The 23,683-nt window shown below is 36.7% G+C and overlaps 1 protein-coding gene across 1 annotated transcript in view; it reads right to left on the bottom strand.

Annotated features, from left to right (window-relative positions):
• The window catches only part of ADAMTS20 (ADAM metallopeptidase with thrombospondin type 1 motif 20), a 209,356-nt gene that overhangs the window by 31,051 nt on the left and 154,622 nt on the right, over positions 1-23,683 (bottom strand). The window contains 3 exon segments of the mRNA XM_050749368.1: positions 4,025-4,195; positions 4,271-4,444; positions 21,764-21,931. Coding sequence (XP_050605325.1) covers positions 4,025-4,195; positions 4,271-4,444; positions 21,764-21,931 — 513 coding nt within the window.

Below are 23,683 nucleotides of genomic sequence, written 5' to 3' on the forward strand. Positions count from 1 at the left end.
CTCCCCGAAACACAGAACTTTGGCAAAGTCTAGGGAACCAAAATTATTGGTTCCAGAGATTAAGGAAATTACTGTTCGGTCATAGCTGACAACTAAACTAAGTGAGCAGAGACTTCAGTGGCCATGTATGACAAATAATACAGACTTTACAGTTAGCTCAGAAAAGTCACTAAAGAAACAAACGACAACAAACAGCAGCAACAACAAACCCTGGGGAGGAAGGAGACGCTAAATAGATTTATCACAAGTAAAGAGATTAAATGTGTAACCAAAACGCTTCACATAAGAAAAGCCCAGGACCAAATGCTTAAAGAATTAGCACCAAGCCTGCCAAAACTCTTCCACAAGATAGAAGAAAAAGGAGCACTGCCTAACTCATCCTATGAAGCCAGTATTTCCCAAAACCAGACAGACATCACAAAAAAATAAAACTATAGACCAACATTTCTTAAGAATATAGATGTAAAGTTCTTCAACAAAACACTATCAAAACAATTCCAGCAACACATAAAAAGGACTATACACCATGACGAAGTAAGATTTATCCCAGGAATGCAAGGTTATTGTAACATATGAAAGTCAATCTATGTAATACACCATACTAATAGAAGAATGAACAAAAAGTATGATAATTTCAGTAGATGCAGACAAAACATTTGACAAAATCTAACACACTTTCATAATATACACACGAAGCAAACTAGGACTAGAAGGGTACTTCTTCTATCTGATAAAGAGAATCTACAGAAAATCCATAGTTAGCATACTGAATTAGGAAAACTAAAAGTTTCCCTACAAACAGCAGGAACAAGACTGGAATGTCTGTTTTTACCACTTCTATTTAACATTATTCTGGAATTTCTAGACAGGGAAATTAGACAGGGAAAAGGAACAAAAGGCATCCAGCTTTAAAGCAAGAAGTAAAACTATATTTGTAGATAAGATGACATTGTAAGTAGAAAATCCCATTTAATCCACACACTAAATAATTAAACCCCCCCTGCCAAAATTTTTAATACACAAAAAACAATTCTATTTCTATACACTAGCAATGAATAATCAGAAAATGAAACTAATAGAACAATTCCATTTACAGAAGAATACAAAATACTCAGGAATAAATTAAACAAAAGAAGTGCAAGATTTGTACACTATATAATATACTTGAAATAAGTCAAAACCTAAATTAATTAATGGAAATTCATCCCACATTCAGAGATAAGAAGACAATATTATTAAGATAATAATATTTACCAAATTAATCAAGAGTTGTTGCAACCTCTAACAAAATCTCAGCTGGCTCTTACATAGAACTTGACAAACTGGTCCTAAAATTCATATGGAAATGTAAGAGACTCAGAATAGCCCAGTAATCTTAAGGAGGAAGGAAAACAGTTGGTTCACTCATACTTCCTGACTTCAAAACTTACTATAAAATTATAGTAATCAAGACTACTTGATTACTATCAATATAATATTGATATTGTAATAATATATTGATAGGCATATAGATCAAGAAAATAGAATTGAGAGTTCAGAAATAAACCAATATATTTATGGTCAATTGTCAATTGATTTTTGACAAGGATGCCAAGCTAATTCAATGGGAGAAAGAATAATTTTTTCATGCAGAAGGACGAAGTTAGACCCCTACCTCACATCACATACAAAAATTAACTCAAAATGTATCAAACTCCTAATTGTCTGAGTTAAAATTATAAAAGTCTAAGAAGAAAACATAGATATAAATCTTTGTGACCATGAAGTAGGCAAAAGTTTCTTAGATATGATACTTAAAGCACAAAGAACTAAAACAAAAAACAAAATTTCACTTCATCAAAGCATACTATTAAGAAAGAGAAAAGATAACCCACAGAATTGGAGAAAATATTTGCAAATCATCTAACTGATAAAAGTTGGTACCCAGAATATATAAATAATTTACAACTCACCCAGTGAAAAAATGAGCAGCCAGGTATGGTGGCTTATGCTGTAGTCTGAGCACTTTTGTAGGCCCAGAAGGGATGATCCCTTGAGCCCAGGAGTAAGAAACCAGCTTGGGCAACACAGGGAGACCCCATTTCTAAAAAAAAAAAAAAAGAAGCCAGAAATGGTGACACATGGCTGTAGTCCCAGCTACTCAGGAAGTTTAGGTGGGAGGACTGCTTGAGCCCAGGAGGTCAAAACTTCAGTGAGCTGTAATTATATCACTGCACTCCAGCTTGGGCAACAGAACAAGAGAGCATTTCAAAAAAAAAAAAAGGGGGGGCAGGAGATTTGAATAGACATTTATCTAAAGATACACAAATAACTAACATATACACAAAAAGATACTCAACATCATTAGTCATTAGATAAATGCAACTTAAACATAAAATAGATACCATTTCATACATACTAGGATGGTTATGTTAAACAAAAAAAGATGGATTATAACAAGTGCTGATGATGACTGATGATGATATGGAGAGAGAAATAGGAACCTTTATACATTGCGATAGGAAAGAAAAATGGTGTGCCCACTGTGGAAAACAGTTTAGCAGTTCCTCAAAAAACTAAATAGAATTACAATACCCAACTATTCTATTCCTAGGCATATGCCCAAGAAAATTGAAAACATATGTCCACACAAAAACTTGTATGCAAATGTTTCTAACAGCATTATTCAAACGTCAAAATTGGAATCAATCCAAATGTCCATCAACTGACAAATAAATAGACAAAATATAGTATATTCCTACAATGGAATATTATTTATCATAAAAAGGAATGAAGCAATGATATATGGTAAAATTTGTATAAAGTTTTAAAATATCATGCTAAGTGAAAGAAGCTAGACACAAAAGACCACATATGGTATGATTACATTTATACCAAATGTGCAGAACAGACAAATTCATAGATACGGAAATAGATTAGTGGTTGTCTGAGACTAGGAGAAAATGTGAGAATAAGGAATTACTACTTATGGGTGCAGATATTTTTTTGGGAGTGATAAAAAGGTCTGGGATTAGATCATGGTGATGCTTGCACATACAGGTGATTATACTAAAATTCACTAAATTATAAACATGCGCATAGATGTTAGGATTAGATGTCCAGAAGAGGATGTTAAAATTATAATTTAAAAAAAACTTCAAGAAAAAAATAAAAATTGGAAAATTTTACCTGCAAAAAAAAAATAGTAACTATGTTTCATATGTTCAAAATGTTAAGTAGAGATATGGAAAATATAAAAAAGTTGAAATTAAACCTCTAAGGATGAAGATGACAATTGCTTAGATAAGAAACAGACTGGTTGGGGATCAGACATCAGAAAGAACAGAAAAGCAAACATAAAGACATCCATATAGTGGAATATTATTCAACAATAAAAGAAAAAACTATTGATACATACTACAACCTGATCAAATCTCAAAATACTTACATCACAGTAGATTAAAAAGTATATACTGTATGATCCACTTATATAAAACTCTATAAAATGAAAACAAGTATAGTGATAAATCACTGCTATAGAAAACAGGTGAGGTCACTTATTTGGGTGGGGAGGGAAAAAGGAGGTGAGGGAAGAGATTATAAAGCAGCACAAGGAAACTTTTGGGAGTGATGGAGATGCTCTTTATTTTGAAAATGGTACTGGTTTTATGGCTGTGTACATGTGTTCAAACTTATTAAGCTATATATTTTGAATATATGTAGTTTATGGTTCATCAATTACACCTTGATAAAGCCATTTCTCAAAAGTGGACAAGTGTACAGGGCCAGTTTGCCAAACTGTTCCTGGTGGTTGGTTTCACAGTTGGCACCTACTGACACTTCAGACTTGCACAAGAGTTTAACACATGTCACTATTACTCTATTTGCACCATCCAACTGTCAGTGGTCTCATTCCTTAGATTGATATGCATACCATTATCTGCCCTCATATTCAAATTTTATACCCAGTTTCAGCTGTATCAAATTGTAGATCCCGCTGCTTTATCAAGGAGCAAAAATTCTCAACTTCCTTTCTTTACCTTACCTGTGATGAGTCTGCTGTTACCACAATGTAATTGCAAGGAGGGTTCCTGCAATTCTTGGATGTAAGAGACATGGTTGAAGAATTATAGACTATTTCATTCACTTGTCCAATTTGGCTATCTGTGCACTCCGTTCGGTGATGTGAATCTTTTCTCTCACATGATGTTGAACACTAGAAATGCAATAACCAAATGAATAACACATTCTTATATGCAGTGTCTTTGAAAATTTACTTGTCGATACTCACATTCAGCCTCTCTCTTTCCATCCCCTTGTGGTGCACACAGTCCTGACTCCAACATCGCCTCTGAGAACAAGGTCGGGTGGACTGATCACACATTTCTTCAACCACCCGACCAACACCTTTCAGTCTGCAGTATATATCCCTCTGCTGAACTCCAGAGCCGCAGGTCATAGAGCACTACAAAGGAGTCCCGTTGATTTGAACAATTAGCTAAGAAATACCAAATTATATAAAAATAGCCAATGGAGCCATCACATATTGTTTATTTTAAATACAGCCTGGTATTATAACGTGAATTAGATAAAAATACATACAATAAGTATTTTTACCATTATCTCTGTAAATGTATATTTTCTTTGTTTGGCATAAGGTACTTCAGCTTTACAGAAACTCTGACAAGTGAATCAAGTTATAGTAGACAGCATCCCAATCAATGACTCTGTCTTCTGACTTAAATGAGTATAATGTCTATCACAATTAATCATGAATTATTCCACAACATTGCTTTTAAATGCCAATTAAATTCTTAGATTATACTCGTTATCTCTCTCAAAGAGACAATAATTTCTAAGATTGTGATATATTCATCTTTTTATCTACAGTACCTACTATAGTTTTTACCTGTTATGGAATCCAAATACTTGCTAATTTTTTTATACTTTAAGTTCTGGGATACATGTGCAGAACATGCAGGTTTGTTACATAGGTACACATGTGTGGTGGTGGTTTGCTGCACCCATCAACCCATCATCTTCATTAGGTATTTCTCTTAATGCTATCCCTCCCCTTGCCCCCAAACCACCTCAACAGGCCACAGTGTGTGATATTCCCCTCCATGTGTCCTTGTGTTCTCATTGTTCAACTCCCACTTATGAGTGAGAACATGCGGTGTTTGGTTTTCTGTTCCTGTGTTAGTTTCCTGAGAATGATGTTTTCAGCTTCATCCATGTCCCTGCAAAGGACATGAACTCATGTTTTTTTATGGCTGCATAATATGCCATGGTGTATATGTGCCACATTTTCTTTATCCAGTCTGTCACTGATGGACATTTGGGTTGGTTTCAAGTCTTTGCTATTGTGAATAGTGGTGTAATAAACATACATGTGCATGTGTCTTTATAAAAGAATGATTTATAATCCTTTGGGTATATACCCAGTAATGGGACTGCTGGGTCAAATGGCATTTCTGGTTCTAGATCTTCGAGGAATTACCACATTGTCTTCCACAATGGTTGAACTAATTTTCACTCCCACCAACAGTGTAAAAGCATTCCTATTTCTCCACATCCTCTCCAGCATCTGTTGTTTCCTGACTTTTTCATGATCATTCTAACTGGCATGAGATGGTATTCATTGTGGTTTTGATTTACATTTCTCTAATGACCAGTGATGATAAGCTTTTTTTCATATGTTTGTTAGCCACATAAATGTCTTCTTTTGAAAAGTGTCTATATATATTATTCACCCACTTTTTGATGGGGTAGTTTGTTTTTTTTTTCTTGCAAATTAGTTTCTTTGTAGATTCTGGATATTAGCCCTTTGTCACACAGATTGCAAAAATGTTCACCCATTCTGTAGGTTGTATGTTAATTCTCATGATAGTTTTTTTGCAGAAGCTCTTTAGTTTAATTAGATCCCATTTGTCAATTTTGGCTTTTGTTTCCATTGCTTTTAGTGTTTTAGTTATAAAGTATTTGCCCATGCCTGTGTCCTGAATGGTATTGCCTAGGTTTCCTTCTAGGGTTTTTATGGTTTTAGGTCATATATTTAAGTCGTTAATTCAAATTTTTGTATAAGGTGTAATGAGAGGGTCCAGTTTCAGTTTTCTGCATATGGCTATCCAGATTTCCCAACACCATTTATTAAGTATGGAATCCTTTCCCCATTGCTTGTTTTTGTCAGGTTGTCAAAGATCACATGGTTGTAGATGTGTGGTGTTATTTCTGAGGCCTCTATTCTGTTCCATTGGTCTATGTATCTGTTTCGGTACAAGTACCATGCTGTTTTGATTACTGTAGCCTTGTGGTATAGTTTAAAGTCAGGTAGTCAGTTTTCAAAGAGAATGCTTCCAGTTTTTGCCCATTCAATATGATATGGGCTGTGGGTTTGTCATAAATATCTCTTATTATTTTGAGATACGTTCCATCAGTACCTAGTTTATTGAGAGTTTTTAGCATGAATGGGTGTTGACTTTTTTCAAAGGCATTTTTCTGCATCTAGTGAGGTAATCATGTGGTTTTCGTCATTGGTTCTGTTTATGTGATGGATTACATTTATTGATTTGTGTATGTTGAACTAGCCTTGCATCCTAAAGATGAAGCCAACTTGACTGTGGGGCATAAGCTTTTTGATGTGTTGCTGGATTCAGTTGGCCAGTATTTTATTGAGGCTTTCTGCATCCATGTTCATCATGGATATTGGCCTGAAATTTTTTTTTTTGTTGTGTTTCTGCCAGGTTTTGGTATCAGGATGATGCTGGCCTCATAAAATGAGTTTGGGAGGAGTCCCTCTTTTTCTATTGTTTGGAATAGTTTCAGAACGAATGGTACCAGCTCCTCTTTGTACCTCTGGTACAATTCGTCTGTAAATCCATCTGGTCCTGTGCTTTTGGTTGGTAGGCTATTAATTACTGCCTCAATTTCAGAACCTGTTACTGGTCTATTCAGGGGTTTGATTTCTTCCTGGTTTAGTCTTGGGAGGGTGTATGTGTCCAGGAATTTGTGCATTTCTTCTAGATTTTCTAGTTTATTTGTATAGAGGTGTTTATAGTATCCTCTGATGGTAGTTAGTATTTCTGTGGGATCTGTGATGATATCCCTTTTATCATTTTTTATTGTGTCTATTTGATTTTCCTCTCTTTTCTTGTTTATTAGTCTGGCTAGTGGTCTATTTTGTTAATCTTTTCAAAAACCCAGCTCCTAGTTCATTGATTTTTTTTATTATACTTTATATTTTGGGATACATTTGTAGAACATGCAGGTTTGTTACACAGGTATACACATGCCATGGTGTTTTGCTACACCTATCAAACCATAATCTACATTAGGTATTTCTCCTAATGCTTTCACTCCCCTAGCCCCCTGCACCCCAACAGGCCCTGGTGTTTGATGTTCCCCTTTCCGTGTCCATGTGTTCTCATTGTTCAACTCCCACTTATGAGTGAGAACATGCAGTGTTTGGTTTTCTGTACCTGTGTTAGTTTGCTGAGAATGATGGCTTCCAGCTTCATCCATGTCCCTGCAAAGGACATGAACTCATCCCTTTTTTATAGCTGCATAGTATTCCATGGTATATATGTGCCACATTTTCTTTATCCAGTCTATCCTTGATGGATCCAGGATATCCTTGACTGCGTTTGGGTTAGTTCAAATTATTTGCTATTGTGAACAGTGCTGCAATAAACGTATGTGTGCACATGATTTTTATAGTAGAATGTTTTATAATCCTCTGCATATATACCCAAAATGGGATTGCTGGGTCAAATGGTATTTCTGGTTCTAGATCTGAGGAATCACCATACCATCTTCCACAATGGTTGAACTAATTTACTCTCCCACCAACAGTGTAAAAGTATTCCTATTTCTCCACATCCTCTCCATTATCTATTGTTTCCTGACTTTTTAATGATCACCATTCTAACTGGCATGAGACGGTATCTCACTGTGGTTTTGATTCGCATTTCTCTCATGACCAGTGGTAATGAGCTTTTTTTCATGTTTGTTGGCCCCATAAATGTCTTCTTTTGAAAAGGGTCTGTTCATATCCTTCACCCACTTTTTAATGGGGTTGTATTTTTCTTGTAAATTTGTTTAAGTTCTTTGTAGATTCTGGATATTAATTCTTTGTCACATGGATAGATTGCAAAAATTTTCTCCCGTTCTGTAAATTGCCTGTTCACTCTGCTAATAGTTTCTTTTGCTGTCCAGAAGCTCTTTAGCTTAATTAGATCCCATTTGTCAATTTTGGCTTTTGTTGCCATTGCTTTTGGTGTTTTAGTCATGAAGTCTTTGCCCATGCCTATGTCCTGAATGGTATTTCCTAGGTTTTCTTTTAGAGTTGTTATGGTTTTAGGTCTTATGTTTAAGTCTTTAATCCATCTTGAGTTAATTTGTGTATAAGGTGTAAGGAGGGGGTCCAGTTTCAGTTTTCTGCATATGGCTATGCAGTTTTCCCAATGTCATTTATTAAATATGGAATCCTTTCCCCATTGCTTGTTTTTGTCAAAGATTTTGTCAAAGATCAGAGGGTTGTAGTTTTGTGATGTTATTTCTGAGGCCTCTGTTCTGTTTCATTGGCTATTAATTACTGCCTCAATTTTGGAATTTGTTATTGGTCTATTCAGGGATTTGACTTCTTCCTGGTTTAGCCTTGCGAGGGTGTATGTGTCCAGGAATTTATCCATGTCTTCAAGATTTTCTAATTTATTTGCATAGAGGTGTTTATATTATTCTTTTATGGTAGTTTGTATTTCTGTGGGATCAGTGGTGATATCTTCTTTATCATTTTTATTGTGTTTACTTGATTCTTCTCTCTCTTCTTCTTTATTAGTCTGGCAGTAGTCTATTTTGTTAATCTTTTCCAAAAAACACGTCCTGGATTCATTGATTTTTTGAAGGGTTTTTCATGTCTCTATTTTGTTTGGTTCTGCTCTGATCTTAGTTATTTCTTGTCTTCTGCTAGTTTTCATATATGTTTGCTCTTGCTTCTCTAGTTATCCTTCGCTTATGAAGCTTAGTTTGACTGGATATGAAATTCTAGGTTGAAAATTATTTTCTTTAAGAATGTTGAATATCGGCCCCCACTCTCTTCTGGCTTGTAGGGTTTCTGCAGAGAGATCCGCTATTAGTCTGATGGGCTTCCCTTTGTGGGTAACCAGACCATTCTCTCTGGATGTCCTTAACATTTTTTTCCTCCATTTCAACCTTGGTGAATCTGTCAATCATGTGTCTTGTAGTTGCTCTTCTCCAGGACTATCTTTGTGGTGTTCTCTATATTTCCTGAATTTGAATGTTGGCCTGTCTTGCTAGGTTGGGGATGTTCTCCTGAATAATACCCTGAAGAGTGTTTTCCAGCTTGGTTCCATTCTCCCTGTCACTTTTAGGTACACCAATCAAACGTAGTTTTGGTCTTTTCACATTGTCCCATATTTGTCAGAGGCTTTGTTCACTCATTTTAATTCTTTTATCTCTAATCTTGTCTTCACACTTTATTTCATTAAGTTGATCTTCAATCTTCTTTTGCTTCATCGATTCAGTTATTGATACTTGTGTATGCTTCATGAAGTTCTCATGCTGTGTTTTTCAGCTCCATCAGGTCATTTACATTCTTCTCTACACTGGTTATTCTAGTTAGCAATTCCTCTAACCTTTTCTCAAAGTTCTTGGCTTCCTTGCACTGTGTTAGAACATGCTCCTTTAGCTCAAAGGAGTTTGTTATTACCCTCCTTCTGAAGCCTACTTCTGTCAAATCGCCAAACTCATTGTCCAGTTTTGCTCCCTTGCTGGTGAGGAGTTGTGATCCTTTGCAGGAGAAGAGGCATTCTGGTTTTTGGAATTTTCAGCCTTTTTGTGCTGGTTTTTCCTCATCTTTGTGGATTTATCTACCTTTGATCTTTGATGTTGGTGACCTTGGATGGGGTTTTGGCATGGACACCCTTTTTGTTGGTGTTCAAGGCATTCCTTTGTTTGTTAATTTTCCTTCCAACAGTCGGGACTCTCTGTTGCAGGTCTGCTGGAATTTGCTGGGGGTCCACGCCAGACCCTGTTTGCCTGGGTATCACCAGCAGAGGCTGCAGAACAGCAAAGATTGCTGCCTTTTCCATCCTCTGGAAGTTTTGTCCCAGGGGGCACCCATCAGATGCCAGCTGGAGCTCTCCTGTATGAGGAGAGACTCCTCCCAGCAGGAGGAGTCTCCCAGTCAGGAGGCATGGAGGTCAGGGACCCACATGAGGAGGCATTCTGTCTCTTAGCAGAGCTCGAATGCTGTGCTGGGAGATCCACTGCTCTCTTCAGAGCCGGCAGGCAGGAACATTTAAGTCTGCTGAAGCTGCACCCACAGTTGCCCCTTCCCCCAGATGCTCTGTCTCAGGGAGATGGGAGTTTTATCTATAAGCTCCTGAATGGGGCTGCTGCCTTTCTTTCAGAGATACCCTGCCCAGAGAGGAGGAATCTAGAGAGGCAACTTGGCTAGAGTTGTGGAGGGCTCCACCCGATTTGAAAAAAATGAGTTGTGGTGGGCTCCATCCAATTTGAACTTCCATGTGGCTTTATTTACACTGTGAGGGAAAAACTGCATACTCAAGCCTCAGTAATGGCTGATGCCCTTCCCCCCACCAAGCTCCAGCATCCCAGGTTGACATCAGACTGCTGTGCTGGCAGCAAGAATTTCAAGCCAGTGGATCTCAGCTTGCTGGACTCCATGGGAGTGTGATCCACTGAGCTAGATGATGTGGCTCTCTGGTTTCAGCCCCCTTTCCATGGGAGTGAATGATTCTGTCTTGCTGGCATTCCAGGTGCCACATACAAAAAAAAATCTCCTGCAGCTAGCTCGGTGTCTACCCAAACAGCCGCCCAGTTTTATGCTTGAAACCCAGGACCCTAGTGATATAGGCACCTGAAGGAATCTCCTGCTCTGTGGGTTGCAAAGAGCAGGGGAAAAGCATTGTATCCGGGCCGGATAGCACCATCCCTCAAGGTACAGTCCCTCATGGCTTCCCTTGGCTAGAGGAGGGAGTTCCCTGACCCCTTGTACTTCCCAAGTGAGGTGACGCCCCTCCTGCCTGCTTCTGTTCACCCTCCATGGACTGCATCCACTGTTTAACCAGTCCCAGTGAGATGAACTGGGTACCTCAGTTGGAAATGCAGAAATCACCTGCCTTCTGCATTGGTCTCACTGGAAGCTGCAGATAGGAACTGTTCCTATTTGGCCATCTTGGCTAATTTGTTGATTCATGATTATATTTCAATGGATAGGAGTTTTGGAAAGCTGGCTGTGTAAATTGTAAACATAGACAACCTTGTCTTAACCTCTCCAAGTCTTGTTTTTCTTATGTGTACAATTTTGTGTTATTTGTGAAATGTCACAGAACACTTTCCATACATTTATTCCTGTCAACAGCTCTATAAAAGGGATACTATGGCTGAGGACACTGGGACTCGGAGAAGTTAAAGTCCCTTGCCTGAAGTGCTGCCTATAGTTAGTGATTGTCTTAGTCTGTTCAGGCTGCTATAACAAAATACCATAAACTGAATGTCTCACACACCAGAAATTTCTTTCCCACAGTTTTGGAGGCTGGAATTTCAAGATCAAGGTGCTGGAAGATTCTACATCCAGTGAGAGTCCACTTTCTGGTTCCTACAGGGCACCCTCTCACTGTGTTCTCACATGGAAGAAGGGATGAGCTAGCTTTCTGGGATGTCCTTTAAAAGGGACTAGAAAAGGCCCCACCTCCTAATACCATCACCTTGGGGTATAGAACTTCATCATATAAATTTTGAGGAAACACAATCATTCAGATCGTCCCATTCTTTCCCTGCCCCACTCCTCAAATTCATGTCCTTCTCACATGAAAAATATATTCATTCCATCTCAATAACACCAAAGTCTTAGTTCATTCTAGCATCAATTCAAAAGTCTATAAAGTCCAGACTCTCATCTCAGTATCGACTCAATCAGATATGAGTGACATTCAAGGTATAATTGATTCATCCTGAGGCAAATATCTCTTCAGCTGTGAGCCTGTGAAATCAAGAAAGTTATGTGCTTACACAATACAATGGTGGTAGAGGCAAGTCATAGGATAGACATTCTCATTTTTAAAAAGAAAAGTAGAAAAGAAGAAAAGGGTAATAGGACTTGAGTAAGTCAAAAACCTAGCAGAGCCAACAACAGTAAATCTTAAGTCTTGAGAATAATCTTTGATGCAATGTTCCACCTTCTGGACACACTGGGGCAGGGATCGGGTCCTCAGGGCTCTAGGTGGCATTGCTCCATGGCTTTGTTGGATTCAGCCCCTGCCACAGTTCTCATGGATTGTAGTTAGGTGCCTATGGCCCTTCCAGACTGAAGTTGCATGCCAGTGGCTCTAGTGGTCCGGGGTCACAGGGGCAGCTCTGACGCCATGGCTCCACTAGGCATCACCTTAGTGGGGACAATTTTTTCCTTTTTGCCACTTTAGAACAAGGATGAACTTTCCTCCACTGTCCAATAATATGATAACATGTTACGATTTCCATCTGAGACCTCATGGCCTTTACTATCCATATTTCCATGTACATAGCTCTGCTCTTGCAAAGGCCCTCTTCCTAGCTCATGTGCCCAAGTCTGTAAGCAGTTCTATCCTTTGAAATTTAGGTGGAAGTTGTCACACAACCATGACTCATTTATTCTGTTTGTCAGTGGAGATAGTCCCATTGGAAACTGCTAAAGTTTATCACCTGTGCACTCTGGAGGGTTGGCCATCACAGCCATTGCTATACTTGGGACCACTGGAGACACACCTGAGGTAGTTGAGATATTTGTTATAGTAACACTTCATTATGAGTACTAATTTTTTTATCTTAGTCTATTAGGGCTGCTATAACAAAATACCATCAACTCATGGCTTATAAACAACAGAAATTTATTTCTCGCTGTTCTGTAGGCTGGGAATTTCAAGATCAAGGTGCTGGCGGTGTCAGTGTCTGGTGAGGGCCTACTTTCTGATTTATAAAAGGGTGCCTTCTCACTGTGTCCTCACATGCGTGAAGGAACAAGCTAGCTCTCTGGAGTGTCTTTTATAAGAGAACTAATTCCAACAATGAGGGCTCTACCCTCATGATTTAGTCAACTCCCAAAGTCCCTACCTCCTAATACCATCACCTCAAGGGTTAGGATTTCAACACATGCATTTTTTTTCAGGTGTGGGGTTGGCAAATATTCAGATCATAGCAGCAGTGAAAAATAGTTGAAGTTCAGTTCTTTTTTACTCCAGACTGAGTTCTTACTGTGTTGCCTCCTAGGGATGAAGAAGGACTTGGCAATCTTTCAATTCTAGGATGTCAGGTGTTCCAAAATTAAGTAGTAAAACCATATAATAACAGAGCTTGACTACAAGAGCTGTGATGCCAACATTAATAAAGTGTAGAGTATGTCTAATGATATTTAATTTGAGAGTTTCATTGTTTATATTCCTTGTCATTCCAGTAGGTATTGCAGGTCATAATGAGTAATATTGTTTGGGGATCCATTAGTATTCCCAACTGTAATATTATAAGGGGGAAAAATCAGGTTATTCACCAAGTTCATTATTTCTGCAGGAGTTCCAGAGTAACTAATTTCCTTTTCACAACAGTAAATATATATCTGCAAAATACAGTTTTATTTTATTTCTGAAAGAAAATTAAAAGCCCACTAAAGCTAAGAATTTAGTTTACCCAGTAGACTAAAATTCCTCTCATAAACTGTGCCAACATTTTTACTGGAAAACACTTTAAAATGTAGTTTTCTCTCTTGTGAGTATAAGCAGCAACCACTGACTTCAAAGAGAATTTTTGTTGTTTTACTTACGAAGTAAAAGATAAGGCATATCTAAATGTATAAAATCTTATGCATATCTACAAATTTCATCTGCACTTTGTGTATGGCACAATATTAAATAGACTAAAATGTCTGGATGTAGTTTAACTCAAATGAATCTCTTCTGAAAATGTCTAGCCTATAAAATAAAGCTCCTGAAAATATTTTTCACAGCTTATTTCAGAAACATAAACTATATTTCGAAAACATCCTGCCTTTAAGCCTGAAAAAGAATTCCTGGAAAAAAATAGTTTATAAAACACAGTTTAGCAAGAAGTTCTATTAGGCAAATATAATTTCCTACAATTGGATAAACCACACTTGATTATTGGTCCTTTGATCCTAGCATGAGTTTTTAAAAATCCACTAAGAGAACAGCTAGCTACTATATTTTTGATATGAACCTCTTCTCTAAAAAGAAAAAGAAGGGACTACTACTTGGAAGAAAAAAGTAACTTGTTTTTCAGTTTTTAGGAATAAAAGTACAATAGCGTAAATCAGTATGGTTTTAGATTTTAACTTAGAAGAATTCGTTGCTTAAATTGAATATTCCTTAGCCTGCTGTCATCAATAACCCCAATTGCCAAATTCAACAGAAAGTTTTCAAATCTTTTCTTAGTCTCCCGAACTCATTTGGCACCATTGATCACTTTCTGTTGAATCATTCTGGTTCTGTAATTGAAACTCCTTTAGTTCTAGAGGGTCTCCTCTTACCTCTTGAATTGCTCCTTCTCAGGGTCTTTTACTATTTTCTCTGCATATTCTTTAAATGTCAGCATATCCCAGGGTTCCATTTATAACTGGATTCTCTTAAAAAAGCTCTTTCTGAGCAATTTCTTCTATACTTGAGTAATTTCTAAATGCTGTCTCCAGCTTTGATCACAATTCTGAGTTCTGCATTTATATTTTCATGTATTTATAAGAACTGTCTCATGTATTTATAAGATTTTTATATGTTTTCTACTTAGATATGTCAAAGGCACCTAAAATTTAATATTTCCATGGCAAAACTCTTTCCCTTTTCCCAAAGCCATTTCTTTCTATGGTTGCAAATACAGGGAAAACACTATCATCCACTCTTAAGTGGCTTACTAGAATGGCTTCCCAAGGTACATTATAACTCCTAAATATGTATCCATTATTTTAACTTTTTTTTTTTTTTTGAGACAGAGTCTCGCTTTGTTGCCCAGGCTGGAGTGCAGTGGCTCCATTTCGGCTCACTGCAAGCTCCACCTCCCGGGTTCACGCCATTCTCCTGTCTCAGCCTCCCAAGTAGCTGGGACTACAGGTGCCCACCACCACGTTCAGCTAATTTTTTGCATTTTTAGTAGAGACGAGGTTTCACCGTGTTAGCCAGGATGGTCTCGATCTCCTGACCTCGTGATCCGCCCGCCTCAGCCTCCCAAAGTGCTGGGATTACAGGAGTGAGCCACTGCGCCTGGCCTTAACAGTTTTATAGAACTAATATTTATAAGCATGTCAAATTTTGTCTTTTAAAAAAATCCAAGTAATGAATGTAAAGGCATTGTGAAGCTATAAGTGCAATTATAACACCAACTAACTGATTGGGACGCACTGCTTCATCTATATTATATAACTCAATCCAAACAGTTCATAAATATCCTATTTATGAACAAATATAACACTGCATACATTAGTGCTTTAAAGACTTGAGAGTGGAAATGGATTAGGTAAACTTTAGCAAATCCACAGGTACTGTAGCCATTATAGCTATTGTAGAGCAGAGATAAGGAAATATTAGATTGTGCATTGCAAAAACGGGTTCAAAGCTGACTCACTCTGCTGTTTAATAAATAATTATTTAAAATGAAAATAGAGAAGTCTTCTCTTTTGATGCTTTGTTTATAATTTTTTTTATTATGGATAAGGTTTTGATTTCATTACAGTCATTTATTTGCAACTATGGTTTATTTCAAGGGAATCAATAATATAGTAGTACCATTAGCAGTAGTATAGTATTTAAGGTTAAAGAGACTCTAGGAATAAGTAATCCTAATTTCTCTTTCATTATGAAATCCTTCTATAACAATAATGAATGAGTAACCATAAAACCTACTCATACTTAAATAACTTCATTGTGGGTAGGTTCACTGTATTGTGAAAGCAGCCATGGCATTTTTTAATTTCCAATGTTAGCAAATATTCTCTTATATTGAACTAGAATACTTTTTAAACTTTAATGCACTGTCCAGAATCTGTCTGCCTTTTAAATGTAGAACAAATATATACCTACTTTCATGTGAGAAAGTATGAAGACATGAGGACTGGAACTGTAGCAGCCATTTTATGACCATTACAAGTTGAACAACAGAATCACAGAAATGCCAGTCCAGCACTCTAATATTGTAGAGCTGCTGAATTAAAATTAAAACTAGCAACTCTCTGATTTTGTTATGTAAACAAGAAACGTCTTTGTAGTTTAAACCACTAATAAAATCAGGACTCTTGCTACTAGCAGCAGAACACTAGACAACCAACATAGTATAGGTGCTACCATTTAACTGTTTTTCTCTGGGGATCTGGAAAATTGTCAAGATTTTTCTTATAATCTATATTCCAGAATAGGCACTACTCCAAATATCTGATCAGGATATATTAGTGCCCAACATTTTGAACATCATCCTTCTGTTAATGTAACCTAATATGTTAGTGATTTAAGCAACTCCATATTTAATATGTGATCAACTGTATTCTCAGTTATTTACCCTTTAACCTGTAAAATAAATAAATAAATATATATGCAACAGACATTTTTACATTAAAAACTTGCAATGAATTCAGCACAACTTCGAAATTACATTTCTATTGACTACATTATTATATGTAGTGCAGTGATGGCCTGAAATTGTGAACTTCATGTGTCCTTCTTGGCCAAAGGGGCAATAATTTGCTAAGAAAATATAAGGATGAGCTAATGTATAATGATAATAATGGAATAATGATAACTAGTATAATGGAGAAAGCTCAAATAGACCTGTGTTCAAATCCTTGCCCCCAACATTTCCTGCACTGTGACCTACACAAGCTTCTTTTTTTTTTTCTTTCTTTCTTTTTTTTTTTTTTTTTTTTTATTATACTTTAAGTTCTAGGGTACATGTGCACAACGTGCAGGTTTGTTACATATGTATACATGTGTCATGTTGGTGTGCTGCGCCCATTTACTCATCATTTACATTAGGTATATCTCCTAATGCTATCCCTCTCCCCTACCCCCTCACCACAATAGGACCTGGTATGTGATGATCCCCTTCCTATGTCCAAGTGATCTCATTGTTCAATTCCCAACTATGAGTGAGAACATGCGGTATTTGGTTTTCTGTTCTTGCGATAGTTTGCTGAGAATGATGGTTTCCAGCTGCATCCATGTCCCTACAAAGGACACGAACTCATCCTTTTTTATGGCTGCATAGTATTCCATGGAAGCTTCTTAACCTTTCCATAAGCTTCTGTTTCTTCATCTGCCTAATGCACATATTAATACCTGCATTTGTGGGGAATAAAAACTCTTATATGGTGTCAGGAAGTGTCCCTTGCTGCTCCCTTCTTCTTCTCATTTTTTTACTTTTGTTATGGAGATTCAACTATTTATGCCTTGAAAAGTTTGATAAATGCCTTACATTACAGTGCTCGTCACCTCAGCCTACCCCAAGAAAGGCCACTTTAAATATCAAGAAAGATGATAAAGGAGGAGCATTAACAGACAGCATTGAAATGAAAAACAGAATTTCACTAGCTAGAAAAAATTAGGAAGCAAAGTTTACCCAGTGCTGGAAGCAGGAAGGTATCCTCCCTGTCCCTGAACTCTAGTCTACCTTCACTAGTAGAAATGTCACTGACATTACAAATGAAGGGATCACAGATTCTTAGGAGCTTTAGGGACTTAAAAAATTAACATTTACTATTTTTCAAATTATAAAACATATACATATATGTCAGAAATTCTGAAAATATAGAAATAAAGATTTATACTTATGTATTTTTGAAATTACACAATATGGAATTACAGAAATACAAAATCTCTTTAACATCTAGCATTTAGCATACAGTTTCTTTTTTTTTTTTTTTTTTTTCCAAATTAGGGGCTTTGGGTGGGGAGCACTGGGCAGCAGATTTGTGGGATTTTGGAATTTATATCACCTTTGGTCCTGGCTCTGATCTTAAAATGCAAGTAAGAAAATGATGGGTCTCAGCTGCATCCATGTCCCTACAAAGGACACAAACTCATCCTTTTTTATGGCTGCATATTATTCCATGGTGTATATGTGCCACATTTTCTTATTCCAGTCTGTCATTGATGGACATTTGGGTTGATTCCAAGTCTTTGCTATTGTGAATAGTGCCGCAATGAACATACGTGTGCATGTGTCTTTATAGCAGCATGATTTATAATCCTTTGGGTATATACCCAGTAATGGGATGGCTGGGTCATATGGTACTTCTAGTTCTAGATCCTTCATCATTCTCAGCAAACTATCGCAAGAACAGAAAACCAAACACCGCATGTTCTCACTCATAGGTGGGAATTGAACAATGAGATCACTTGGACTCGGGAAGGGGAACATCACACACCGGGGCCTATTATGGGGAAGGGGAAGAGGGGAGGGATTGCACTGGGAGTTATACCTGATGTAAATGACGAGTTGATGGGTGCTGACGAGTTGATAGATGCAGCACACCAACATGGCACAAGTATACATATGTAACAAACTTGCACATTATGCACATGTACCCTAGAACTTAAAAGTATAATTTAAAAAAAATTTTATTTCAAGATAAAAAAAAAAAATAAGAAAATGATGGGTCTCAAAGAAGGTGTAAGCAGCCAAGAGGCTGATTTAACCTGATTCTATACTGAATATTGTTGTGTGAGATTCTTTAGGTATGTAAATGGTCCAGCAGGTTTGCCATGATTAAGGGGAGGTGAGAATTTGGAATATTTTTTTTTCCTAAATAGAGATTGTGCATTTGGATGGCACTTAAGTAAGTCGATGGGACGTGAGATAATGAAGAATCTAGAACCATACTAGCTTTAAAAACTTGAATTTACAAGTGAAGCTGCTATTCCCAAATAGATAAAATTAAATTGAAAAAATCCCCTTGCTTCCAGGAAGTGGGGGTGGGGTGTGAGTGTGTACGTTTTAAATGATTCAATTATTTAATTTGCATCTAAGGATATACATCTGAACATAGAGGACAAATGGTCCTGCATAGCAACGTTTGTTCCTGTTTAGCAACAGTCATTAAAATGCATTACTAAATCCTTTCGTTAAACAAAAATATACAAATATCAAATGAAGAGTGTTCCTTCAAAACTCATTTGAGCATCTCTGTGGTCAAAATTTACCAAATGAGTCTTTCCATTTGAGGCATCATGTAAAATAGTAATAAAATGAAATTATTTTAAGTGTGATTATATTAAAGCAATGTGACAATTCATACAATTGGAATAAAGCAGCAACCAGTGATTATCTTGCAACTACCTCTGAAAGTACACTTCTGTTTAATACATTATTATATGTAGTGCAATGACAGCTTGCAATTGTTAACTTCGTCTGGATGCTTTTTATAGAATAAATCAAAGGGCAATGACTTCACAAGTGGTCATCTGTTTCTGGCAGAGATGTGAGGACTGTGTGGGTGAATGCAACTAATTTCTATGACAAGGAAAACCAATTCAAAGAGAAGAAAGCAAATTATGTTTTTTAAAAAAGCATCTATTTTTTATAGTTCTTAAACATTCATATTTGTATTTCCTGAAATACATTCCTTTAGCAGATCTTATGTAATTTCATATTCGGTGGTAAGCCAAGGCCAATTTGTTACCACGGATGATGGATTCACTATTGTGGAGCTGGAGGTTCAGAGACAGAAAGTGTCTCTCATGAATACCAGCCACAGCAGCTACAGCAGCTGCACAGCAGGAACAGAAGCTTTGGGGCCAACAGGAATATTGGTGGCCAAGACACAAAAAGTCTCTCCCCTTCCACTCCCATGCCCCTGTGGCTCCTGCCTGATGTAGGAACTGGGAGTTAACTGCTGGACAGATCTCTGGCCGTTCATGTTCAGTGCCTTTAGGATGTTTCACATCCTTAGGGGAAAGCTACTTTGCCATTATCCTGCCACACCTCTATCCAGATCAAGTAAGGCAAACCTCCACTTTAAGTAAAACCATAATATGAGAAACATAGTAATTTAAGAGATGGTGAGTATTTTTGCAATTATATCACAGTATTCAAAGCAAGAAGTATTTAGCTTAGATAGGTGCTTAGGAAACAAAATATCCATTGTCGCCAAGAGAAAAAGAGAAACTGGTCTGAGATAATTCTGAACAAGTGAGCATGGGTTAGGTTTTAGTCTTACTCCCTAAAGATAATGCTTAGTCACAGATGCTACTAAGCAACACAAGCATATCTGAGTTCTTCTGAGCTCACACTATATGAATGTAAATAATGGTCAAAATGTATGTAGAGAGGCCATTATAGGCTCGGGAACAGATGATGATGAACTATTAAACTAGACTGGGGTGGGTGCAATGGAGATTCAAGAGCTACTTGAATAAGAAATGAGAGAATCTGTTGAGTGACTAACTATGGAGGCAAGGAAAAAGGATAAGGATGGATCCAGTATTTCTTTCTTGAACAACTTAGTAGGGAGTAGTGACATTTACTAAATAAAACAGGTTAATAGAGAAATCTTTTAAATCATGACATCTGGTAAAGCATGAAAAATAATTGATTGATTTGATGAACATTCAATATAGAAGCAAATGCCCAATAATACATCTTTTTTTGTGGGATAAAAAACAGACACATTAGCCTCTAGTTTTCTTGACCATAAGCCCCAGCACATTAACACCTGACAGAGGCTGCCTCTTCTACAAAGACATTTGAGATTTTTACTCAATTTGGGAGGCTTTTATTCAGCATCAGTGAGGCACTGACGTAATTCCACTCCAAAGCTGCGTGCCCTGCATTGACATGCTGAGTGCAAAGAGAGAATGATGATGACTTTGGACCCCAGGGGAAACTCCATTTCCTTCTAGCTCCCCAATAGACATAACTCAAACATCTGACAGAGATAAGGAAGTTCCATGATGAGAAGATGGCTTTCTTTTTCCCTTTGCAGGACTAGGCCCTTTAAGAAATAGATAAGCTCTCTGAGGTACTGCTGAGAGCAGCCAGATGGCTACGTTGAAAGTCTAGCTCCACTGAAATCAGTCCTTAGGAAATTATTCCAGCTATCCTTTCTGACTTCTTTCATGGCTTTTGTCCTCTCAATATTTCCCAAGCTGGTGGTGTTTGACAGTCATTTTCAAATGCATGCCTACCCAAATTTAAATTTTGATCTCTTTTCTCTGAGTATGCCAAGTGGTATCAATTACCCTTCTTTTACAGGCTAAATTGTCAGCCTGGGTCTCATTTATTTATCAACTTCATTTTTGGTGAGTCTTTTCATTTTGGTGAGTCTTTTCATTTTTGGGGAGTTTTTTCATTCTAGCACAGCCTAGGCTATCTATCTCTGACAACTCCCTAACTCTCAATCTCCGATTACAATCCCATCTGGAATTTACCAGTCCCTTCTCCAAGATTCAATCTTAGCTAAAATCCAACAGTCTTAGCTAATCCTCCAAGATGGGAGGATTGCTTGAGTCCAGGAGTTTAACAACAGCCTGGGCAACATAGCAAGACCCTGTATTAATTTTTTTAAAAATCAAATGACTGATTTATTATTTAACTATAAACTTAGCAAACGTGTTAACACTGTTTAGTATTAATACTAACAAAGCATAGTGCAAAAAAGTACATAGCAATACATTTTAGAGAAGTAAAACATTAAAGGTTATGAAAAATAAGAATGAATTAAGATTTTCTTTTTAAATACCAAAAATACATATATAATTATAAAATATACATCATATACCTTATTCCAGCTATTGGCTTTCCATGAAGGGCATCTGACAGATCTACAGGCTTTGTGAGTTGGAGGTTTCTGTACTTGACTGCAATTTGTGTCTTCTAATTTCCTTTGGAATTGGTCAATGCAAAACACTTCACGGTACTTTCTACCTTTACCACAAGAGGCTGAGCACTAGAAAAGAAATATGAATGCACTTGATTCATTTTCTTCTTGATTAATTTAAGCTTATCTTAAAGAAGTACAAAATGCAACAATCCACACATAATTGCTTTGATATTTTTATTAAGATATACTCTGGTATTTCTAATTAGCAAAAAGTTAAAATTTACCAATCTGCTCTGGACTCTCAATTAATGTGAATATTACAAGGTAATATGATTACATTTTTATAATTTATTCTACAAAAAATGTATTGATTGTCTACAATATGCCAGGTACTCTTCTGACACACTAATGCTTTAAATCTTTTAAGGTTAGACTATCCTCAACTAACTCCTTTTATCATCCAATAAAACTTGCATTCAATTTTGTAGTATCAATACCCATTTTATTTTTATCTCCATATGCTTTTCTATACTGTAAAGTATGTTTTCTATGTTAAAAAATTTTAGTAATCTCTCAGTGCAGGAAACTGTGATTGAGAAAGCAGAAAATTTATTTTTTTTAGCATCATTTCAATTCAGGTTGTTTTTTGCATCAGTCTGGAAGACGTCTTTCTCTACCATCGGCCCTCCGATTTATTTAGTAAACAAAAAATAACTGAAATGTTTTTAAAAATATAGGTAAAATAACGATTTGACTTCATTTGTCAGTCAGTTTTCATTTTATGAGTGAGGACAGTGCAATGTGGTAGAAAGCACTTGGGCTCTGGCATTGAGTACCACTTCTGTCACTTAGAGCTGGGGAAATTTAGGCACATTTCATAACCTGTCCAAGCCTTGATTTTTTTTTTTCATTTATAAAACATGAGTAGTAACATCAACCTTACAAATTTGTTATGAAGATTAACATGAGATAAAGAATATGCAATGTCTAACCCAGACCCTATTCCACTTGGTAAATCCTCAGTAAACATTTAGCTTCCTCTTCTACCATTTTCCTTCATATAGTCTCAGAGAAGATATTGACAATTTTAGGATGGTATATGTACCAGGGGAAAGCTAAGCAAAGAAGTCATGGAGTCCAGACAACCTTTCTCACTCCAACAGTTGGCATATGGTTTCATTTAGAAACTACATTATGCATTTTATGCATATTGTGAATTCCTAGAATATTAGACTATACGGACTATTTGATATTTAAATAGTTTAAACTTTTAAAAAATGAACATTCTGGAGATAATTTACCTTTTTATATTACCAGCAATATGTTACAATAATGCATTGATTATTAAGAACTATTAATGATATCTTAGATGTTCTCTACCTCTCCTCCACCTCATTAATACTTACAGTCATTCCATGCCACTTAGAACACACTTGGTTCTGTGAAAATCTCTAATAGATCTTCATATGTTGTATTAAGATACATTCTTTCCTCCTATTGATCTAGACCTACCTATATGCTTTACCGTTCCTGACCACGTACCTTGGGCACTTTCCTTGCCTCTTTCTTTTCTTCATTGTTTACTTTTCAGAGTATAACCTATTATATACTAAAAAAAATCAAATATTATTGAGTGTCAAATATATACTAGGGAGTGTGCTGACTACTTTGAGTATGTACATGTTCACACATGGAAGAATAATTTTCCCCAAAATAATACTTTGAAACTGTGACCTTCCTTTTGAACAAAGGAAACATTGATTACTCCCTCTGCTAGTCACTTTATTAAAAGGTAATAATTATTGCGAATAGTCACGCAAAGATTCATTAAACAGCATTTCTTGCTTTTGCTCTTGATGTATCCTCAAAGTGCTTATA

This window comes from Macaca thibetana, chromosome 11 (assembly GCF_024542745.1).
Source record: "Macaca thibetana thibetana isolate TM-01 chromosome 11, ASM2454274v1, whole genome shotgun sequence".
NCBI lineage: Eukaryota > Metazoa > Chordata > Mammalia > Primates > Cercopithecidae > Macaca > Macaca thibetana.